This window comes from Sapajus apella, unplaced genomic scaffold, assembly GCF_009761245.1.
Source record: "Sapajus apella isolate SASKATOON/1434 unplaced genomic scaffold, GSC_monkey_1.0 scaffold30, whole genome shotgun sequence".
Taxonomy (NCBI): Eukaryota; Metazoa; Chordata; class Mammalia; order Primates; family Cebidae; genus Sapajus; species Sapajus apella.
The window spans coordinates 17785752-17809882 of NW_022436970.1; the positions used below are offsets into that span (position 1 = coordinate 17785752).

Genomic DNA, 24131 nt, shown 5'->3' on the forward strand with positions numbered 1-24131 from the left:
TTTGAAGACGTAAGAGTTTAATATAAGTATTTTTAAATAAATAAAGTTAGATCGAACAGACTTCAGCAAAATACTCAGGAGTTTCACATTCCTGAGTATTGCCAACATTCTTCTCCAACCCAGTGTTTATTGCAACCTGATGTGAATTCAAAAGAAGTCAGCATTCCTGAAGAAAGCAGGGGAACAATATTAGAAGTTACATTCATTACTAGTCAGGTTGCAACACTGGTAGTGGCTCATTTATTAGTAGCTTCCATTTTTTTAGGATAGCCCCCAGTGCAAAGCAGCACTTTAACCCTGGGGAGTCCTGCTGTAGGCATTAAGAAGAGGGAAGGAAGATTTCTTTTCCAAATTAAGTTGTCAAGTAGCTCATTTACACTACACAGTGAGTGTATGTGGGCGAGCTGATGAAGACGATGATTTATGATGCTATAGACACTTGAGCAATTCTGGTGATGGAAATCCACAGCAAAACCCACTTAGGATGATAAAACAGAATTCCTATTATCTGCAGGAGGCAAAATCACGTAGTTTTTGCCCTTGCAAATTTCAAGTTACCCTACTGGATCTGGGAATGCAAGGAAAGCTCATTTACTTAAGATTCATGTTTTGGCACAATGCTATTATACAGACTAACATACATACCCATTTTTTAAAGTTTATATTCATTGGATCTTTTAAAGGATTTTTGATGTGCTGTTTTCTTTTGGGGACTGAGGATTTGAGGACTGCATCTGTCCAATCACATCATGGATAGCTATATAACATAGCAGACGGTTAAAATATCTTTAAAAGATTGTAGCCATCCATCTGCAAAGCCAGTAAATATGCCTTTTGGTAAATTCTCTGTGCAAAAATAAGTTTTATGATATGGGGCAACTACACAAACACATCTGACTAATAATTGTGGCCATCATCAGCTAGCTTCTTCATAGCGTATTATAGGAAAAAAAAAGATACAGAACACAAAAAGAGTAAAATGATAAAACCAAAGCAAAATTTGTATTTGAACATACTTAAGTATATTTGGTGTGCTTGCTCTTTAAAAGTCAAGAAAAATAATTTTAGGAGTCTCATGAGAATTAACAGGCTTTGATTCTTAAATTTAAAAATGTGTTTGTAATATCCCATTTTAGTAGCAAAGTGCCAGCTTTAGCAATAGAATCTCAATGACAAATAAATTTCCACATAAGCAAGGCAGAAGGACAAAACTCATCGTAGTTCTACAGTTAATCTTTCTACATGGTTTACAAGTGTTTCAACAGAGTGCTCAATGAAGCCTTTAGAAGGATTTATTGTAAGCGGCTTCTATGAATTCCCCATCTTAAATATAATATAAAAGAGTCTTTCATTGATGTGTACTTATGCATACTAGATTATTATCTGCTTCTTATGCCATCTAAATATAGATGAATATTCACTACTTTATTCATACAAACATCTCATTGCAACATTTTTTTCTTATAAAAGAGTGCAAAATTATGATTCTACAAATTGACAGAACATTATTTGCTTCTTTTGCAATACCTAAACTATACTGGAGCAACCAGCGCTTTTGTTTTGCTTGTATAAAATGATGTATCAAAATTTCCTCTCACATGTTTCTGGATTCCAGGAGTATGTGTCCACCTCCTGTATTTCATTTCGTATTTTTATGCCAAAAATTCAGAGGGATACATTCATGTATTTACAAGCAAACACTATTTATGTAATAGTTACTAAGTATGTGACCATTGTAATTTCTTAATCGTAAGAAAATATTACAAATAAAGTTAAAGATTCAACAATTTTTTTTGGCTTTATATATATTTTCTAATTCTTCTGATGCTTAATTTAGTTATATTTAGCTTTAAAATATTTTTTAACAGGTAAATCTATGTAGTCTCTACAGGGCTTCGTGAGTTTTCATGCTAATATTTAATAAGTACTATCATCTTTACTCTGAGCAGCGATTGTAAGCAAACACTTAAATGTAGATAATTTCACATACACATGAACACATAAATCAAACGTATTAGGATGCAATAAAGGCTCAGAAATTACAGATGGTAAACATAGTTTCCCTAGACCTAGAGTTGACTCATCAAGGTTGTGATTTAAATTAGAATATATTTTAACTTAAAAACTTGTGTTGTTTTATAAGCATTTACAATTTAATAGGGCTAATATTTATCAGCCAGAGCAATTTACTGTTATAATGTCATAATATTATTACCTCCTTTTTTGTGTTAAAAATGTTACAGTTGTATATTTTTAGAAAATGTTGACATTTCACGCTACAGAGAGATGAACTTGAACCACACAGGAGAGTCAAAGAACATAACTGAGAATTAAGTTAATATTACAATGTATAGATTTGGATATTATCATCCCTAAAATCAAATGAGACAAAATTCCAACCTAACACTACAGTTTTAATAGTCTATTGAGAAATATGGATATTTACTTTCATAAAACTGTCCTTCTGTCAGTCATAGTGTTTTTCGTAAATTGCATGTTGAAAAATCTGCTTGTGCAGAAATGCCCTCCCTGCCACGATAACACCCCATGTTATCCTAGTGCTTTTCGGCTTTCACAGCACTTCTGTGTGGTCCTCACAACTGCCCTAGGAGGTGAGGAGGCTTACATGAATACTGCCCTCGCCCCAGTGAGAAAACTGAAGCTCAGAGACAGGGCTCAGATGCCCTTCAGATGTTATGAAGGTGTCTCTTTTTTTCCAGTTAAAAAATACATATTTTCCCCTCCCTGTGTCCACGTGTTCTCATTGTTCAACACTCGCCTATGAGTGAGAACATGCAGTGTTTGATTTTCTGTTCTTGTGTCAGTTTGCTGAAAATGATGGTTTCCAGGTTCTTCACATGTACCCCAAAACCTAAAACGCAATAAAATATATATATGTAATATATTTTGCATTTTGACCTGACCTATAAATTTTTGTAGACAAAACACAGGAGCTTCAGATGCCTCAGAGATCCTCAGCCAAACAGAACCTTGGCAGATGCTGCAGGGGATGAGACACCACCTCAGAGACACTAGCAGCATGGCTTCTCCCTGAGGCAGGTTTTGGTATCCATCTCAAGGGAAAAAAAAAGAAGAATAAGAAGAAGAAGGAAGAGGAGGAGGAGGAGGAGGAGAAAAAAACTAAAATAGAATAATCAGGATAACAAGTTTTTTTCCAACACAAAACAAACTCCTGAAATATACTCTTGTTTAGATTGGTCCACTTAATACCTTATTTATTAGACAGGATAGCCCAATAACAACCTGTGCTAATAAAGGTGTAATACAAACATACATGTGTTATATATGTTTAAGTGACAAAAGTAACAAGTACTCATATACACTTAAATCTATGAAATATTATATTGTCCCCTAACGAGATTTCCTGTTTGTTTGAAATTGAACATAAGTTTAAGGAAATGAGGGAAAGAGGACAAAAATAACCAAGAGCATTAAGAAGCATTAAGAAGCATGTTCCAGCATCCTTCTATTTATGTTATCAGCCTTAATAAATAATGTTCTTATTTAGAAGTATGTCTGCTCATCACAGAGCCAAGGTACCCCTAATGCTATTTTATTGATTTCTTCCCTCACAAAATGCAACAGCATCTTAATTCAAATAAAATTCTGCATCCCATTGTGTTCCTCATCTGAGGACAGTAAAACTTAGACCTGTCTTCAAACTATACATTTTGTTATTTGCATAATCCCCACTGAATTTCTTCTTCAAAAATGGAATCCAATGTTTCTCCATCCTCACACACATTTTAGAAACAACTATGCCCTTAAAGTGTTTGTTTCTTTTATATCAGCGTTTGCTGATGAAAATACTGGATCAGAACTTCTATCACATCAAAGATGACATGTGATAAAAGCAGACTGCCTATGCCTAAAACCTTCTTAAGCTGTCTTTTTCACCTATCTCCCACAAGATCTGCCTTTTCGAAAAATACATATGTATAAACTGAAATGCATCTAAGCGTACAATAACCATCCAGACCCACAGCCAGGTCTGCACATACTGGCGTGTGTGTTTGAGGGTACATTTTTTTTACAGAGGCACTGTATGGATTTATCATCCCCAAGTCCTTGACGTCGGCCTTTACTTCCACATATTTTGCGAATTGGGAGAGGAAGTAGAGGATAAGAGCAAGCTAGACATCAAATCCATTTATTCTGAATCTTAAATTGTTACTTTTTATCATCAATATTTTGGTTACATTGTTACACAAAGAACAAATTAACATCCGGTTTGAGGTCTCCTCTTTGATTGCTTTGGGATGACTGACATTTCCTTGGCATATGAATTACACATCCATCAACTCTCAGCTGTGTCTTAATAATGTTGTTGTACAAGACGCCAAAACAAGAAGGATTTGTATCAGTGCTCCTGGGGTGCCTCCACCAATATCTTAACCACGGTGACTTCCAGGTGGCTTCTGGCCAGGTGCATGCAGGAGAGTGTCAATGCATCCCTTTCCTGGGCAGATCAAAAGAGGATCCGGAGGAAGAGGAGCTGGTCCTGTCGGCTCTGAAGCACCTGATCACTGTGCGGTCACTCAGAGGTGGATGCAAATAAATTAAGACACCCGCTGAGAAGTCACATCACACACGGCAAAGAAACAGTATGTGTAGGGGATTTGGTCTTTACAGCTTCCACTCCCAACTTATGAGATTCAGGACCACCCAGGAACACCAAGTTAAAAGATTCTGAAGTATAAATTAAAAAAAAAAAAAATCCAGGTTGCTATTAATTGTTCTAAAGGTGCATCTTAGAATCTCTTTGAGAGAATAAGCAGAATTGTCCATTGTGTTATTTTTACTTTGATAAACAGATACTTTTTGTTTAGTTTGGTCTCATCTAAAAAAAATACAGTTATTTTAAAGTTTTGTTTTGTTTGGTCTTATCCAGGAATTCAACATATATTTTCTCTCCCCAACCCCGGCGAGAAAAATAAGTGAGGTTGAGGCGGGAGAGCTGAGTGCAGAAAGGAAAGTAAAGCTGTTAAAGAAAAAACACGCAAACAATACAAAACGAACGTTACAGTCCAATCGTGCAAAATTTGCTTCTCTGGATAAAGCACTTCTTGACAGGTTCACAATGTCCCCGCCCCCCTCCCAAGTCCTCCCATCCACATGGTGGGGGGAGAATACAGAATGAAAGTGAAGCCATTCTTTTTCTTAAGGCTATACAGACACACACAGAACACACATCAAGGGCTGTCCAGCGGTGGTTCTCTGCTGAGCTCCGGCTTGGAGCCCTGACTGCAACCTGCAGCCCATCCTGGAGTCAGGAGCTCTCCTTCCATTGGGACAGCAATACAACATACAAACAAAAGAGGCCCATGGTCCCAACAATAAAATCCGATATTGACTTTACAATCACAGGTACAAGTTGCTCAAATTGATCATTTCATTTCTCCTTAAGACCTTGTCATCTAAAACTAATTAGAGGCCAGGTTCCCGAGGAATTGTCAATATTCCAAAAAAGAAAAAAAAAAACAACAAAAAGTATTGGAGGTTTCAAAGGAAATCATTTTTCTACTGCAACAGTCTGACGGAGGTTGGAAACAAGGTGTCCAATTCCAGCAAGTTTAGGGTGTGTTAAAGGGCAGATTCCTGGGTCCACATTGCCATTTCCCTACCATCCAGGGGGCTCTGTGTTTATAGAGGAAACACCAAGAAGCCCGAGAATGTGGAGTATTTCCAGCCCCCCATGAGGTTGCCTCTCTCAAGTTTGAGGTGCACTTTGTCTTCCCTTTCCATGAGCAGCAGAACACCATTGCTAGCAGCTTCTCTGGTGACATCCTGGTCTCCTGCAAAGGCGGAGATCACTGGGTAGCCATTCTGCATTAAACTGACCTAAAATGCAGAGAGTAGAGCTCAACAGACCAGAAAGGACCCAACTCCCACACACTGTTTTCTGCTGTGCAAATATCCCCACTCCCACCCCCATCTCTCCCCTAGAACACACACCAAGGGGCTTGACAGTGAGCACCCCTATCTGGTTCAGAGCCACATCTCCTGTGGAGAGCCCAGCATCCTGTTTCCCTCAGCCTCACAGACCTGGTGGAAGGGCCTTTAGTAATGGGGAGCTATAAACCCAAACCTGAAAGGATCCAGTTTCAAATCTACCCACCTGGATGGTTTGTCTGTTATACACTTTGACCACGTGGAAACTGAAGCTATAAATCCCTTTTCTCGGTGCTACAAATATACTGGAGGCAAGATCAAAGTGGTTGCCAATATTTACTAATACCTGAAAAAGAAGAGGGAACACAGCACAGAATAGCAAACCCCTCCTCAGTATATGTTTTCATCATTCTTGGATAACGAGCAGCACTGCCTCCTTCATCAGCCGCTGGGAACACCAATTCAGCATCCTCAGCGTTCTGGCTTCCCCAGGAAGGAGGCAGTGCTGAAGTTAAAATATCCTATAGCAGGAAGTAATCTCAAAGCTATTTTAACAAATTTTAACTAATCAAGATTTTTTTAAGTATTTTATTTATGCATTCAAAAGCTGGCTGTGAATTTCCTAAGTTAAGGGGCAGGGCAGAGAGAAAGGAATCGAAGATGGTAAGTTTGTTGAACAAATCATAAGTTGAGTCCAGGGAGGTCTGTGGGATTATTGGAACATCAACATGATGCCTTGTTTGACAAGAAGAGAGTTCCATTCTGAGTGAGGAGAGAAAGGGCTTTGGAGGAAGAGTCTAATTAAAGGAGATCACCTCTGTAAGTTCAAGCTTGGGGCCTAACTTCATGGGCTCCCGGAGACAAAGGGGTCTGTGAGGTTTGGGACTCCAGTGTTTCCCAGTGCCTGGCAAGCTCTGGATGCACACAGTAGGTGCTCAATGATGGGTGCTGAATGAAAGACCTTTGTAGAAAAACATTTGCTGCTTCTGTTCTTCCTTACTTTCCCCTGAGCAATGTGCTGCTCCCTTGTCTGAGCTCTAGTGTCCTGCAATAGAGACTCATTGGCAGCTTGGACATCCTCAGCTTAAGCAAATGGGAACTCTACAACATGAAAAACAATGACAAAGTTAGCCACCTGGGATGAGATTGCATGACCCTGCAGATGGCTTTCCTCAGATAAAAGGACGGGAGTGTTTCATAAGCAGAATTTTAAGAGTGGCAGGACCCCCATGATGACCCAGTTTCTTTCACATGTTCAACACAGACTCTGACCACTGTCTGGATGCTTTCTCCATTCTCCTCATCCATAAATGCATGAATCCTTTAACATAATAAGATGGCCTGCCTTTTAAAACAAACAGCCAGTGACAACATCATCCTTGGATTTAAGATCTTGTCATCTAATGAGAATATAAACTTAACCGGGATACCTTTGCTGTTTTTTCTTACAGTCTCATTACAGATGACTAACACGCAATTCCCAACGCAATGTGAAATGCTGCCAATGACGACCGCTGAAATGCCTTGTGAAATATGCCTGTTCCAGCTTCTTCAACTCAGCTGTGAGCACCACTTCAGCTCCACTCAAGGACAGGACTGAAATAGACACTCCGGGCTCCATTGTTAAGACAAGCACCTCTGGATGCGTATTCTCAGTCTCACAAGGCTATGCTCGCTTCTTCCTTACAATGCTTTAGAAAAGAATAAAGCATTCTCCATTTAAGCCTCGGAGGCTGCTTCTTTCTTTCCCCTCAACTCCTTCACCTCAATTTTAAATTCTGGAAACTGATAAATTCAGTTAGAATTTATCCCTGCTGTAGATGAAAGAACACCCAACCAGACCCCGAAAAGCAGACCTTCACTCCTCATTACCTGGAGAGCCAGAGAAATATTGAACCCACCCTGCCATAGTATGCTCATGTATAAAATTAGAATCCTGCTACTACTTATCCTGCCCTACATCACAGAGCGTTCTTGACACACAAATGCCATGGTAGATATTAAAATGCTATGAAAACTCTGCAAGACATTGGTATGTGAATAATAATAATATAACAATAACATCACATAAAGAAAACTTTACTAATAGAGTATTAATTTCCAAATGCCTATTCCATTGTTGTCCCATCTGGACATAATCAAAATACTTTTATGTTTTGTAAATGAAAATGAATTAAAGAAAGAGACACATGTCTACCCCCACGAAAAAAAAAAAACCCTCAAATACTTGATGCTTAATAATGATTAAGAGAGAAATACACTGGCTTAAATAGAGTCAAGAGTGTGTGTCTGTAGGTTTATGGTTATTAAGTTTAAGAGCTGCTCAACGGACCAAAGGAAAGTCAATTAAACATGTACAGTAAGCCTTGGTAAGTTGTCAGTGACTGCCAGGTGCTCCATTTTGTGGAAAACACTTTGGTAAAAGGACTAGCTAGTTAGCTAAAGTTTGGAAACCTCTATAATGTTTTTAATATTTTTTCTGAAAAACAACAGAAACCAGGTGAGCAGGACAGAAAAAGAACCTCACAGCCCTAACCCTGAGCATCAATAACCCAGAGAAGGGTTTGGAAAGGCCTGATCATATCTCTGAACCTTCTGCATTGAACCAAATGGCGTAAGTTAAGTGGCTTAAGATGACGTAAGTCACTGCTCTTTTTAAAAATTTGTACCAACACACTATTCATGTATACATTATACATATTACATTGGCTTCTTTGTATTTCATTTACTATATATTTTACTTACATAATCACAATATTTTGTTTTGTATTTATATAATCATTCCTGCTCTTCCTCACTTTTTTTTTTTTTTAAAAAAGATAAACATCCCTTCCCAAATGTATTTCTCGAAATAAGACAAATGGGATCTAATTAAACTTTTAAAAAATAAGCCATAGGAATGTATTTTTCAAATGCTGGCAGAGACTTGGGAAGACTCCTTTCTTGAGCGTGGGGAATTTTAAATGCACTCAATCCTTCAGGTGGCCACCTGGGTGACTGAAGACCGTCAACCACAAGTTTTCCCCACCCCGCAGAGAAAAGTAAAACGTGCAATGCTTCCTTTAGGGAAATACATTTCAAATATTTAGTTTTAGGGAACTCTTAGAAAGCTTAGCCTTAAGGACCTCTCACTCATCCAAGTGCCAAGTTAGCTGACCATTTAAAAGTTTTAAAAAAAGCCACAGAGTGGAAGAGGGAAACAGTAGGAGTGCGTTCTATGAAACAGGAGGAAAGAGAATGGCAGGACAGAGGGGAGGACAGAGCCTGGGAGCTCCACGTCCTAGAAGCCTGAACCCCAGCCCGCGCGCGCAGGTCCCCGACCCTCTCCCCGGGCTGGGCTGGCAGCGGGGTGGGCAGGCCGGCGGCTGACCTGGTCGAAATAGATGGTCATGGTGCGGTTGCTCATCTCGGACGGTTCGTGGTTGGTGCTCCGCGTGGCGGAGAAGGCCACCTTGGCGCTGCCGGAGCGCACGGAGATGCCCAGGGAGGAGGTGACGGCGCCGTCCGCCGACGGGCTGGAGTCGCACACCACCAGGCACTTGCCCTCCAGCACGATGGGCTCCGTGTCGTTCTGCGCCCGCACGGGGCAGCAGGCGGGCAGCAGCAGCAGCAGCAGGGCCAGCGCCACCCCCAGGCAGTCGCCCGGCCCACGCAGCGCCCCCCGGCGCCCGGGCATGGTCAGCCGCAGCCCGCGTGGCCCCCGGCCCGGCGCCGGCATCTGGGCTGGTGGGGGGCGGCGCGCGGGGGCGGAGGCCGGCGGGGGCCGGAGCAGCGCGGGAGGGCGCGCAGGAGCGCGCGGGGCCCGGAGCAGCCTCCGCGGGCCTTGGTCCCCGCTCTGACGGTCAAGGCCAGGGTCGTTCTCAGAAGAAAGGCGCCCGTGGACCTGTCAGGGCACAGAACCCAAAGCCTTACACCAGGAGATGGAGCCACCGGGAAGAAGGGGAACTGCGGCTCGGGGCCTCTCCCCGAAGGCCACCCCCTTGGTCCCGCGCGCAGCCAACCCGCTTTCCGATCTGGCACAACAGGTCCGGAGAAACGCCCGGGCGCGGCGGGCAGAGCATCCCTGAAGGCTCCGAGCGGCGCGCGGGGCTGCGGCGAGGGAGGGGGGCGCCCTTCTGCAGGTCCTAGTCGCTCAGACGGGCACGAGACCCTCAGAAGGCGTCACCGCCACCCCGCCCATTCACCGGCGCGGAGGGGGCTGAGACGCAGGCAGAGAAGAACCCACGGGGGCTTCCCTTCTCGCCTTCGTCTCACGGCGTTTCCTCGGAGGAGCACCACGGAGCCCTTTTTCTTTCCCTTGTTTCCCTGCTAGCCTCTATTTTTCCATCCTTGAGAGGTATCTAAAGTCCATTTAAGTCCCTTTAGTAATAGATTTTATCTATTTTCCACCCAAATAACAACCCCCAGCAATCTGCTGAGGGTGAATAAGATTAAGAGGGGGAAATGACACACACACGCACACACACACACCACACACGCACGCAGTAAAACCAACACCCACTTCCAGTGTCCCCGCAGCCACTAGCGAGCCCCGTGGAGAAAGCCCTGGGATTCCTCTCTCCGGCGAAGGACAGATTCCAACGACGGAATCCCAGGCTCCGCTTATTCTCCAGCTCCGGTTTCCAGACCCCGGGGCTTCTCTCTTTCCCGGCTGGGCGGCAGCACCTGCAGGTTTCTGCGAACTTACGCGCCCGCCTGCACTTTTGCCCGGTCTCTGCTCCTCCCAGGAAAGCAGACAGGCCATTTCAATACCAGCCCAGAGAAGCGCAAAGAAGCCGCCCCCTCACCGCCCACAGGCTCCCATTCACTCTTCCAGTGTTCTTTCTAAGAACGGAGAAGTTGGCGCTTCATAAACACCCGCTGTCCACAGCGCCGATCCTACATTATTTCCCTTCTCCCTCGCCACCGCCCCCACCCTCGACCTGGACCAGCGACAGTCCTGGTCAAAATCCACGCAGAAGGCGCCTGCATGCAGAGGGGAGGGAGGGCAGGTCGGGGTGGTTACCTGGAACATCCATGCTGGGCGAGCTCCGCGGTCCGCGAAGTTGCTCTGCTTAGAGAAAATGAGGCCAGCAGGAGCTGTCGGGAGGCGGACACGGAGCGCGACCCTGCTCCCAGCGCGTGGCCAATAACCGCGCCGCCCCGCCCTGCCGTTTTCCCGCGCCAGCCCGCGCAGCTTCAGGGGTGCACCACGCCCCGCGCCCCACGCGCCCGCTTAGGCGCTGAGCCCGTGACCGCGAGCCCCGAGTCTGGCCGGCTCAGCGCCCCGCGCCGTGCGCCAGGGCGCCTCCAACCCCTCTGCTTCGCGCCCGCACCGCTACCTGGGGCCCCTAGCGCTCCCGCGCCCAGCCCGCCCACGGCGCGGCTCCCTAGTGGGTAACCCTCGGCCACGCAGCCCCGCCAGACCCAGAGGGCACAGCCGAGCGCTGCCGCCGCCCCGGGACTCCGAACCGGCTCCGCTCCCGCGCCCTCGGCACCCTCCAACGCCCAGGTCCGGCTCACCCAAACGCCCAGAGCAAAATCCTCCCAGACGTCTCTTTTGAAAATTAGGCACCCTTAAAAGCACCAGTCGCTTCTCTTCTTTTAGATTCTTTCTTTTCTTTCCCCAATTCCCTCCAAGTCTTAATCTTTAATGGCGTGACCACTTTCATAATGAAAGGGAAAAAAAAAAAAAAAAAAAAAAAAAGGTTAAAAAAATAAAAATAAGACTGGGATGGCTAGGACGGAGAGAGAAAAAGCTTGAGAATTTGGTGATGTAGGAGCTGCGGTTCCAGAATCCCGTTTGGGAACTGTCCGGTTGCTTCAGGGCTGGAAGAGGCGCCCCGGCCCGGGTCTGTGTGTCTGCTCTTCTGGACCTCGGGCTGGTGAAGCGGATGGCGCTCGCGCTTATTTATTAAATTGCGGGCTCCGCGCTCGCTCGAACGACCCGGGGAGACTCTCGCGCTGGGTTTCCGAGCTGCGCCTGGAGCGCGGGCGAGGACGCAAACACGGACGTGGGGCGCCACCTGCGGGTGCCCGCGCCTCCCTGCCGCAGGCTGCGAATCGGCGGACTACGACCGAAGACTGGGGAGTTCTAGCGGCAAGGCTGAGGTCTGCTGACGGTCTTCTTTCACCCCGAAAACAGCGCTGGCCTCTGCCAAAACACAAAACAACAACAACAAAACAAACAATAATAGTAGCAACCACAGGAAGAGCAATACTGACCAGTCTTCCCGGTATCTTCGGTACCTTTGCTGCCGGCAAAATCAAGCAGCACGCCTGATTTTGCGGATCTTCACTGCTCTAACAACTCTGCCAAGATGATAGATGCTGCAGTGAGGTTATCAGCGGTTATTATCGTCTGCACAACGTTTGCACAGACAACTGGGCCGTATGGTACATGCCGCTCAAAAAAACCCCAATAAAATCAATATTTAAATCTGCACTCTCTTTATAGCCTGATTTTTTAAAACAACATCGTTAAAAAAAATACTTTGTCCTTTGACTTGCATATGTCTTTTCCGATAGGCTAACAATAATAATGAAAATCAATTTAGTCAGTGCTGTTCATTAGAGCATCTGTATTTCTTATTCCTCCATTCTTCAAAGCTAACCCTCTTTCCTTTGAGGATTTCAGCAGTGTCTGATTCCACCTTAACAAACGGAGGTCTTTTCAGGCAGAGGGTTTTGAAGGCCTTATTTTCCCATATACCCTCTCACCGCTATTCTCCCCTTTTAGAACAGAGCTGCCAAGGCCTCATCTCTAAGCACTGGAGATGAAATTCACGTCAGATCAGTTCAACTGGAATGGATGTCCAGAAAGACATTGCACACTGATAGGTGGGACAAAATATTTACTATGGGTGTAAGGATGTAGTTAAAAGTACCTCGGAGCCAAGTGCTTCCTGGTTAGCCTAACATGCAAAATAGTAGAAAATATGCAGTACTCCCAAAAACTCTCATCCTCCTAAACGATACTCACTGAAAAGTCAGTGTCATACTTCAACGTTTTTGTGCCATGCTGGAGATAGGTACTGGCATTTGCCAGGAGGCTTTTTCAAATCCACCACAGTTTGCCATGATTTGTTACCATTTTTGTGCCTTTAACAAAGTGGAAATAATACATTCTTACTTTCAGATAGCTATTTTATTCCAATATTGCAACTATTTGATAGTCTCTTACTGTCAAAATAAGCCCCCATGCATTCTTCCACCACAGAGAGAACTGGTTTGAGAACAAGAATAGACAGCAAAGAATACTAGATCTTTGAAAGACATGTGAGGCACAGACATAATTAGACCAATTCGGGGATGCTAATTAATAGAAATACCTCTCACACATCTATAAATCTTTAAATAGCAGCCCTACTCAGCAACTTTCCTCAGTTATGTACTATAAGCATTTCTTTTGACTAATGTAAATGCAAGCACATATGAACTAAATTAACATCATCAACATTGGGGGGGAAAGAAAACCTCTTTCTTTCCCTTTGTTTTCTTTCTTTTCTTTCCTTCCTTCTTTCTTTCTCTTTCTTTCTTTCTTTCTTTCTTTCTTTCTTTCTTTCTTTCTTTCTTTCTTTCTTTCTTTCTTTCTTTCTTTCTTTCTTCTTTCTCTCTTTCTTTCTTGAGATAGAGTCTTACTTTGTCACCCAGGTGGGAGTGCGGTGGCATGATCTCAGCTCACTGCAACCTCTGCCTCTCGAGTTCAAGCGATTCTCCTGCCTCAATCTCCCAAGTAGCTAGGATTACAGGCGTGCCCCACCACACCCAGCTAATTTTTGTATTTTTAGTAGAGAGGGGGTTTCACCATGTTGGCCAGGCTGGTCTCAAACTCCTGAACTGGTGATCCAACCAACTCAGCCTCCCAAAGTGCTGGGATTATAGACATGAGCCATCGCACTTAGCAAGAACAACACTTTCTATGTGGCAATGTGTAAATTATATATAGAGAGGGATACTTTAATCTACGTAACTTATTGGACTAAATTATTGAATAAAATCTATAAGCATTCTTATATAATAAACAGGTTAGGTTTAAATTTGAGCTAGAGATTATTTTAGAAAAAAGCTCATAACCATAAAATATAGCAAATTGACAAATAAGTGGATTATTAATTAATTAATTAATTAATTAGCTGTATCACCTGAGAAGATATTTAGGTCAAGTGGTGGAATTTTAGCTTGTAAATATGCTTAGAAAAATTTTCAGAAAACGACTAACTTTAAAAGCAAAAGTCTTCCTAGCTATCTCAGGGATGCCTTTTTCTCTCCCTTTCCATGTTATTAAAAATTGTTGCTGTTACTGCTAGAACATTAATAGTAGGGTCTTCCCCAGCCCATCACAGTGACAGCCATTTACTGAACACCTGTGGTGGGTCAGATATTGCACCATGTCTTTTATGTAGGATGTAACATATGATTTAACACCCACAACCACCCTGTGGTAAAGACAGATGTTCACATAGAGCTGAAGAGGAAAAGTTTCTAATATTAGGGAGGAAATGTGGGAAAGGGAGAGGCTGGGATAATTCAAGTACAATTCCTCTCATTTGTTCTAAATACCTATCTCCCATAGAGCTTAAATTTGTTTTTTTGGATATAACCTATCCCTGAAAAGCATCTTCAGTATGCATTATAGATTTACTGTTGAAGCCATCAATTCCACCACTGAGTATCTACTCAATGGAAAATAAACCATTATGTCAAAAAGATACCTACACTGGTATGTTTCTTGCAGCACTATATACAATGGCAATGATATGGAATAAATCTAAGTGTCCACTAGCAGATGATTGGATGCAGAAAGTGTCACACACACGAAAATAAAATAAATATAACAAAATCATGTCTTTTGCAGCAATATGGATGGAACTGGAGGCCTTTATCTTAAGTGAAATAACTCAGAAAGTCAAATACTGCATGCTCCCACTTACAAGTGGGAGGTAAATAATGTATACACATGAACAAAGAGGGTAGAATAACAGATGTTGGAAGCTCAGAAGGGCAAGAGGGTAGGAGGATGGTTGAAGGATAAGAAATTACTTAGTAGGTACAATGTATACTATTTAGGTACCCACATAAGAAAACGCCACATGTACCCCCTAATCTATTTTTAAAATTAAAATTTTTAAAAATTATATTGACACAGAAGGTAGTAGAAAATCAGTAATATGTAACTAAAGCATTTTCTAACTTTTATTTAAGTTTATTTCTTTTAATGTAATTATGTAGCATTGGTTTTAGAACACGCTACAGGCATGATTTTAAGGCTTTTAGTATTTGGAATATTTTGAGTACACATAATGTACATAAATCATACATTTTAATCAAGAAATGAATTTCAGAAAAAAAGAAAATGCATGATTTACGGAAAAAAATTGTTGCTTTGTATCTGAGAAGCTTTATATGAGGTGATATGTCAATGTGTATTTCCCTCTTAAGTGTTCTCCCATAGAAATGAAATGTAAAGGTATGTTGCATTTTTGATCATTTAATAAAGTTTTGAGTCCAACAGTTGGAAGCTAACTTTAAACACATATATAACCATTTCCGCTTTCTGAAATATGTTTTCTTTTCAAATTGTCCTTTAACGTTGAGGCGATTGCCCTGTTTGCTCTTAGCAGAAGATATACCCTACATCCTCAAAAAAGCAACAGATCATAGGGTATGACGAATTAAGGGAGTGAAAAGCTGGGGGTTTGGGAAAGAACCATCTGAGAAGCTCCATGTTTAAAGGGGCTTTGAGTTCTCAGTGTGGTACCGGCGTCCGGAGCTGTTGATCTGGTGTCAGCAGATAGCTGAGAGGACTCCTTGTCACCATCTCCTCACGACGTCCCACTAAGCTGCCTCCCATTGCCTTAGGGACCTGCCATCAGAATTATTTAGACTGCGCTGCAGCCACAAACCAGATTGCAGATGTGACTGTTAATCCAAGTCAGAAGAAATGTAACTCAAATATTACCTAGATCTGAATAGGACCCTTTTGTTGTTTCCAAAACTATTCGTGAGCACTAACTAGTTATTTCATGCTTGATATTAATTCCTGATCTTGAAACTATTCGTTGAAAATAGAACATCCAAAGGGAATATTAAGGAAAGATTCATCGGACTGTTTTGTTTTAAAACTGAGCTACTTTAAGGCTAGTGTTTCACAGAGTTGTACATTGTCCAAACTAAGAATACCTGCTGATCCTTCACGATCCATTCTTCTGATGGAATCCACTATAAAAACCGTTTTATACCGATCATAAAAGTTTGTGAGAGAAATATGGCTATCTCCTGCACAGAGATCAGAGTCCAGGACCAAATATATTTAAGAAATGATTATGGATCTGCAAACGAAGGCTGTGCAGCCTGGTCATTTGAGCAAGCCACAAGCCAGCAGTGGCTGAATGTTGTTTCTGACCTTGTACACCCAGCATCTGTTTTCCATGGGCATCCTCTGCATGCTCTGTCCTAGCTTTCTGCACCATAAATGCAACCAGGCCAGGAAGATGTGTATTAACACCAGATTCACATATGATAAAAAGGCATTGAAATTAACGAAGGGCATCCAAACTGTAATGAATACATGAATCCTGGGGAAATCCTATTATAAATGTTAAGTGGGACCTGAAATTTTACATTTTTTTTCCTTGAGATGGAGTCTCCCTCTGTCACCCAGGCTGGAGTGCAATGGAATGATCTCAGTTCACTGTAGCCTCCACCTCCCAGGTTCAAGAGATTCTCCTGCCTCAGCCTCTCAGTAGCTGAGATTTCAGGTGCGCACCTCCACACTTGGATATTTTTTGTGTTTTTAGTAGAGACGGGGTTTCACCATGTTGGCCAGGCTGGTCTGGAGCTCCTGACCTCAACTGATCTGCCTGCTTCGGCCTCCCAAAGTGCTGGGATTACAGCATAAGCCACCGCGCCCAGCAACATTTGTAACAAGCTTGTGGCTGATGCTGCTGGTATATAGGCCACATTTTGAGTAGCGAAGATCTGTTTTTCTATTCTTGTGGGAATACTAATACCTGAAAAATATTCTGAAGGTTTACTGCAGACATGTGTGAGAAAATGTGTGATTAAACAAACTATGTTAAACTCATATCAGAAAATGATCTACTGATGATATAATAAACATGGGAGCCAATATCCAACAGCATGATTATATAGCTGTTCTTTTTCATTAGTGCCTGCTGTATTGTAGCTACTTTCTTATGTTAAATGTGTTATATCCTACACATTATTCCAAAAAGAAAGAAATCATGTTTGTGTTAAAATCTGATAGTTTTTTTCTTTTTTCACTTTTCTAAAACTCAATTTGGGCAACGCAAAAGAAGCATTACTGAGAAAACAGGAGAAATGGCTTTCTAAAGGCATTTTTAATTGGCAGCTAAGGGCATTTTATCCTCCTATATAAGATTATTCGATCAGGAGTTATTCTGTAATTGTCATGGATGGAGTTTCAGTTCATCTGCATATTGCTGGGCAAATGCTTACCTAGGGTTGTAGCTTTTATAATGTGTTTTGTGAAGAAATAAAAGAATTTCTGGCTCCTGGGTCAAAGGTATTGTGGTTCCCAATAGCAACAGCAGAGGGAATGGTGAGATTTATACTTAGATTTATACAAAAGCAAATGTTCTCTGGTTGTAATATCAACATTTTCTTCTTCTTTATATGAAACTTGGGCTTTGCTTACTCATTGCCAGAAATGTTAGGAAGTTAAAATTTAACTTTAAAATAAGGAAAATGAGAAACAAATTTCATCCCTTGGCAGGTTTTTTGAATGTACATTTGATAAATCATGAGACTGCTATCTCATTGTGATCTACAAGAAAGTATATGGATTTCCCCTCAGGATCTCATCCTCTCCAATAAGCCTAAACATTTGTGAAATTTCTGATATATCTAAGGAATAGATTACATTGCACCATCATTTCTCTTGAGAAAACTTGAAGCATACAAAGAGGTAAGGGAAAACGCCAATGAATCAAAATGCAGACGGCCCAGAAACAGCTGATAGCAATCAGTGCTGGTAAGAGCTCAGTTTCACAGCTGAAATTGTTGTGGGGAGTTTATGGAGAAGATGGGCGGGGTGGGGGGGAAGAAAAGTATTTTCATTAGTGAAATGATATTTATATTAAATTTCCTAGACGTTGAACCCCAAGCAAGTAGAAATATTTTTACCTACCTTTCAAAAATACTAAAATAAAAAGTTTATATCATGGAAAATAACATAACACACATTACCTTACTTAAAAGAGGAGTTTTCTTTTTCCTTTTCTTTCTTTTTTTTATTTTGTAAATCCTCTATGTGCCTTCAGGGAGATTTCAGTCAATATTAAGTATTAATTAAGTTTTGATTTAATTCGTAATGTTATTTGAGGTGTTCTGCACAGAATAATTTTTAAATGATAGACTAATACTAACCTATTCCATGATTTATTTTTATGCATTAAATATTCCCCTAGAGTGATACCTGACTATATTCTTAATAGGTACCTCATCTTGTTTACAGCTCTGCTATGGCGCTTATACTGTGTCCTGCACGCCAATGGGTAATGCAGGACACAGTGTAAGAGTAACATATACATGTCTTACACACTCATAAACTGTAATTGCTTTGCAAACAAGTACCATGACGTTTTGTTTTGCTGATTTTCCACACATCTAGTATAGCATCTTTGCTTTTTGAGAGTCCTCTATTTAAATATTGATAAATTGGTTCTGCTGCTTATTAAATAGAAATTGTAGGTGTTTCCATCATGTATCTGCATACTCACTTTCAGATATATCTAATGGGTAAAGTGTTTATATATATAAACATGTTTTCAATCTTTGCTTTCATATAAATGAAACATATATTTATTTATTTATGAAATGAGGATTTTTTTTTTTTTTTTTTTTAGTTTGCCAGGTTTAAGGTACTTTATTTTATTGGTGTATGTTTTGGTTTATAGAGGTTTCACATTCTCTAGACTGGTCTGAGAGATTCTGGTGTATAGCCAGAAGATTGGGCCCATTTTAATCCTGTGCTTCCCTTTGTTGGCTTTTATATTTCTGAGAGATCTAAATATTACTTGAAATAGAATTGATTATATATATATATATATATATATATATATATAAAAGAATTGGGTAGACTAACTTTCACGAAGTCTTCAGAAATGGAAGATCTACCATTCTTGCACTCCTTGAGCACAACCCTTCACTGAAGCGTATATATCTGCATGAAGCTGGATTGATATATTTGGGTTCCTGTGTGTATACACAAGTGAGGGATCTGTTTCATAGAAATAAGTGAAAAGTATGGAGCCATTAATAGGGTAGCCGTGCTGAGATGATTGGGATGCGAACCTCACATGAAATTATATGAGCATCATTATATCTATAAACACATAGTTATCATTTAGGTTAATACTGATTAGCATGGCTTGTTACTTCATTAAAAAAATACATTGTCCTCACCTTCTTGACTCACCTTAGGGAATGTGAATGCTCACCTTCAGCTTTAAATTTAGAAGGGCAATTTTTTCTTTTGTGATTTTGTGATTGTGCAGTTGTGCTAACCTTTCATATCAATAAGCTAACTACTGGTTGTTTTCTTGTGTACGTGATTGCGTTACCCAGTTCCTATGTTCTCTTAGCCTTTTCTTTCTCATTTATCTAACCTGTTATGTCAGTTTTTTTCGGAATTTCACTGCTTATTATTTAAATAAGTCCAACAGAGAAAAGTACTTTGTTTTCGTTTTTGTTTTCTGTTTTCTGTTTTTTTTGTTTTTGTTTGGAATGAAGTTTTGCTCTTGTTGCCCAGGCTGGAGTACAATGGCGCAATCTTGGTTCACTGCAGCTTCTGCCTCCTGGGTTCAAGTGATTCTCCTACTTCAGTCTCCTAAATAGCTGGGATTACAGTCATGAGTCACCAAGCCCAGCTAATTTTGTATTTTTTAGTAGAGACAGGGTTTTGCCATGTTGATCAGGCTGATCTTGAACTCCTGAGCTTAGGTGATCCACCTGCCTCGGCCTCCCAAGGTGCTAGGATTACAGATATGAGCCACTGTGCCTGGCAATTTTTTTTTTTAAATAGAAGAAATAGATTTAAGTTAGCCTATCATACAATTATCTAATATTTATATTTTTCAAAATACATGAAAATCAACAAACTCCTTGCTTAAATGTGTCATTTAAAACAACCCTTTATGTAATACAAAAGCTAACTATCTTGGTAACAGAAAAGTAAAAGTGGAACTCACAAAACGTGGAGTGAAAGCCAGTGACATTCACATTCTCCTTTTTCACAAAAGATGTTAAGATGCTCACTAAAATTATCTTTATAATTAAATAATGTATAAAAAATACATTGTTTCCAGGTACAAAGTGAAATAATAATATAACTTAAAATAATATCTTTCTTTTAAAATTACTGTAGAAAAAAGAAATAAAGAAAGCTAGTGATAGTGAGCTAAATCTCCATCTTTTAAGTAGAAAATAGACATTGAATAAAGTTGATATATTTGTAAGTAGGCATATAATCATTTGATTTTGACTTTGGTAAACAGTAGGGAGAAAGGAAAAACATGCAAAAAATATTTGAAAAATGATTACTACAGGAATTGGGAAAGTGTTAGGCAAGAGATTCTTTTACTATTATTTGATCCTCTCTGTCTCTGTATTTTTAAATTTTCCACCATATTGGTGCCCTACTTTGGAAATAATTTTTATTAAAAGACATAAACAACATTATTTTCTAATATATGTGCATATGTGAATTTTGTGCAAAATGATGCTGAGGAGAAAAAAATGGATTTTACAGAATGGATTCTGCAAAAGCAGAAAAGTGCGGTTCACAACAGGCGACCAGAGAGGAGAAATTGTCTTAGTGCTTTTCTTTCCCTGGGCCTCACTACTCTGATCTGTGTGTTCACAAACAAAACACTGAGCTGGATCTCAAAGCCCAGCAACTCCAAAGAGGACTGAGAAATACAACAAGTGCACCTATAGAGTAAGAATCTGTCCCAGTCCATCAGGGCCTTCATAATTCCAGCATGTAAATGAGGGAAGGAGCAGTGAACTTCTTTTTATAGGCATAAAAGGAAATTAAGAAATATAGCTCAGGAAAAATAGTAAAGATCTCAACAGAGAAGGTTACTAAATAGACTAACAATTTGTGATAGAGAGATAGATATCGAAACAGCTTATACATGTACATATATATTACAAACGTGTGTATTTTTGCTTAGGTTACTCAACAAAACCTTATTTAAAATAAACAATTAGAAAATATGATTTTAGTGATTGGAAATCTCAGACAAATACTTATGTTTAGATAATTTCAGCAAAAACAGCTCATTTATCGTTTGTTTGATACACAATCTAACTGTAGAAGATTGCCTAATCCTGGTCATAGAATTGGGGAAACCGTAGACCAATGAAAGGAAGACAGGGTTAAAGGCTGTAATTTATGCCTCGAAAGTTGAAAGCGGCATAAAGTAACAAAAATCATCAGACTATGGACTCCGATTGATGTTATAAACTCTGATCAAAGTTCTGAACTGAGAGAAATTAGAAACACTTGGCTAAAATGAGGCTTGAAGACAACCGTCAGATTCGTTTTTCAGCTCACGCCCACCCTTCCTTGTCATGCCTGGGTGTAATCTGATTCAATTACCAGGAAGTGCATATTTCTGTAATGAAGAATGAGTGTAGTATCTTTAGGTTCTCAATCCTGCGGGGAAAGAATTAATAACTAATCACATAATCTCTTATATAATTTACTTTTCATAATCCTTAGAGTGTAATAGGAGGAAGAATGTTTAAGGAATTGAAAATTATAAGATTGTTAATATTTGCTGTTTTCATTACCCATTTTTGTTTTGTTTTACTCTGATTAAAGCCGTCAAATTGAAATGGATTGTAACATTTGAAATCTATGATGCCTGATTTAGCTAGAGGATGTTTGCCAGAAAACGACAAGAATAATTTGTAAGAGAAAAATATACATTTTCTTTAGCTAGCCTTTTAGATTTCTGAAAAACAAAAATAATGAAGTATATGAAAAATGGGCTTTTTGATGATGATTTTTGAAGCTATTCTAAGTAGAGACATTGTTCCCTTTCCTTTCAAATTTCAAGTATTGGAATTAAGTTCTGAAGTTTAGAATTATTATTTAAAAATGGTATACATTATGTTAATGAGCCTAATTTAATCATTCCATAGTATATACATGTATCATTACACCCTATTACAACCTATATTTGTCAATTAAACATTTTTAAAGTGGTTCATATTAAATAGTTGTTCCCAGTAACCTGTGTATACTAAATGAGGAGATTGACACAAAAACTGAGCTTAAATAACACAAAATATAAAAATATTGAAAGCCTGCAAAGGAAAAAATAATTAAAAATTCAGTGACAAAAAGTTACATACGGTCTTCAAATACCCTTAGCCAAAATTTCAGGCAAAGTCCTCAATAATAAAAGTTAAAGAAAAAAAATTTAAATGTATTAAAGCTCATCTCTTATAATTGCAACCCCTACTTATTTCCCCCTTGTTGACATTGATTAAAAAGGAACAAAAACTAGTGACCAGGTTCAGTGGCTCATGCCTATAATCCCAGCACTTTGGGAGGCCGAGGTGGGTGGAACACTTAAGGTCAGGAGTTTCAAACCAGCCTGGCCAACATGGTGAAACCCCGTCTCTACTAAAAATACAAAAATTAGTTAGCGAGGTGGCGGGTGCCTGTAATCCCAGCTACTTGGGAGGCTGAGGCAGGAGAATCACTTGAATGTGGGAGGCGGACTTTGCTGTGAGCTGAGATGGAGCCCCTGCACTCCAGCCTCGGTGACAGAGCTTGATTCTGCCTTAAGAAAAAGAGAGAGAGAGAGAGAGAGAGAGAGAGAGAGAGAGAGAGAGAGAGAGAGAGAGAGAATAAGCAAATAACTGAAGCCACAATGGCATGTTTAAAATAGGGTGAGGGCTTTACTCTGAAGGTTCCCTGGACTGTGAAGCATGCTGGTGGTCAGCGCACTCAGAGTGCATTCACCTACTTTAAATTTGTGTTCAAAAAGCTGTCGTGGTTGTCAAGGTATTCAGTTTAAAGAACGTAGATAGTTTTTGAGGGGGAGAGAGAATTTCCTATTGATGAAAATTAAAGAAATTCACTATGAATATGTGTTTGACTCGTGTGTGTGTGTGTGTGTGTGTGTGTGTGTGTGTGTGTGTGTCAGAAAAGCGGGGGAACGTATTAATAATAGGTTGAGTTTTTGCCATTGAAAGTAATGGGAAAACAGCAATTAATTTTGCACCGACCTAATACAATCCGAATTTATAAACTGTAGAATTTCACATATAGTATTCTACTTTTTCCATTTAATTTATCATAAGCATTTTAAAAATGTACTTTACGTTCAAATCTGAAATTAAATGATAACAACTTGAAAATTCCCTCTCTTTACAAAAAACTGGGACTTACGCAAAGTAACGTGACCTGTTCATGACCTTGTGGCAAAGTAATAACCATGTTATCTAAGATTCAGCAAATACCTACTGTGAGCTTAGCACTTTCGACAAACACCTTACCGAAGAAGTAATTCTGGTCCCTGAACAAGTCCCCTCTGAGCGCAAGGTGTTTGCACTTTGAGGCCCCCTGGTGCTGATGTGGAGCAGGATTGCTGCAGGTGAGCAGGGAGGGAAGTGCTTCTTGCTTCTGTGGCTCCAGGCTGGTGAAAACCACCCCAGAGTTGGCACCCTTCTTCCTATTACAGCCACTGGCAATGTTTGGGATGGCAGCTGCTCCATTCGTCTGGGTTTCAGGGTGAAAAGGTAGGGAATAGAACCCCGAATTACCTGTCCTGTGTATGTAGCATGAGGAGAAAACAAGTCTTTTCATTATGAGTTGCTAAATTGCAGCACACCTCACTCTATGCTGGCTAGGACACACACATTACTTCACTTTCTCTTTTTAACCAGCTAATAAATGTGGAATTCTTTTACTAATTGCAATAATGCAGACACAAAAAAGAAAAAGAAAACATTTACGGAGATAGAATAACTCTTCCAAATAAATAAATAAGAATGTCAGGTCTGCAATTCTAAACTTGGCATCAGTATTATTCATTTTCTATCTATCAGTGAATTTTCTGCCACATGCCTGTGAAATTTCAGTTAGTAATAGCTGCTGTTTACTACTACCTGAAAGAAAGAACAGAAAGAAGGAAGGAAAGCACAGAAAGAAGGAAGGAAAAGCAGAGATAGAA

The 24131-nt window shown here is 40.4% G+C and overlaps 1 protein-coding gene across 2 annotated transcripts; it reads right to left on the bottom strand.

The window, feature by feature from the left end:
• Positions 1 to 3209: 3209 nt before the first annotated feature.
• CBLN2 (cerebellin 2 precursor) lies at positions 3210 to 12309 on the bottom strand. 2 transcript variants are annotated; one of them, XM_032293730.1, is made up of 6 exons: positions 12142 to 12309; positions 11416 to 12046; positions 10919 to 10963; positions 9284 to 9796; positions 6140 to 6259; positions 3210 to 5862 (listed from the first exon to the last, which is right to left on the bottom strand). In XM_032293730.1, exons 3-6 carry the CDS (start codon positions 10925 to 10927, stop codon positions 5665 to 5667), a joined length of 840 nt encoding a protein of 279 aa, XP_032149621.1. In that variant the 5' UTR covers positions 10928 to 10963; positions 11416 to 12046; positions 12142 to 12309; the 3' UTR covers positions 3210 to 5664. The 2 variants fall into 2 exon arrangements, with proteins under 2 accessions (XP_032149621.1, XP_032149622.1); XM_032293731.1 differs by having other exon boundaries at positions 10919 to 10966.
• Between the last annotated feature and the right edge of the window lie 11822 nt (positions 12310 to 24131).

What these genes read in the sequence shown, in the direction of transcription:
- CBLN2 (XM_032293730.1), bottom strand. An exon ending in TGACCATCTATTTCGACCAG is followed by an intron (nt 6,260 to 9,283) that starts GTCAGCCGCCGG and finishes CTTCTTTTTCAG; the next exon opens with GTATTAGTAAATATTGGCAA. An exon ending in ATAACAGACAAACCATCCAG is followed by an intron (nt 5,863 to 6,139) that starts GTGGGTAGATTT and finishes TCTGCATTTTAG; the next exon opens with GTCAGTTTAATGCAGAATGG.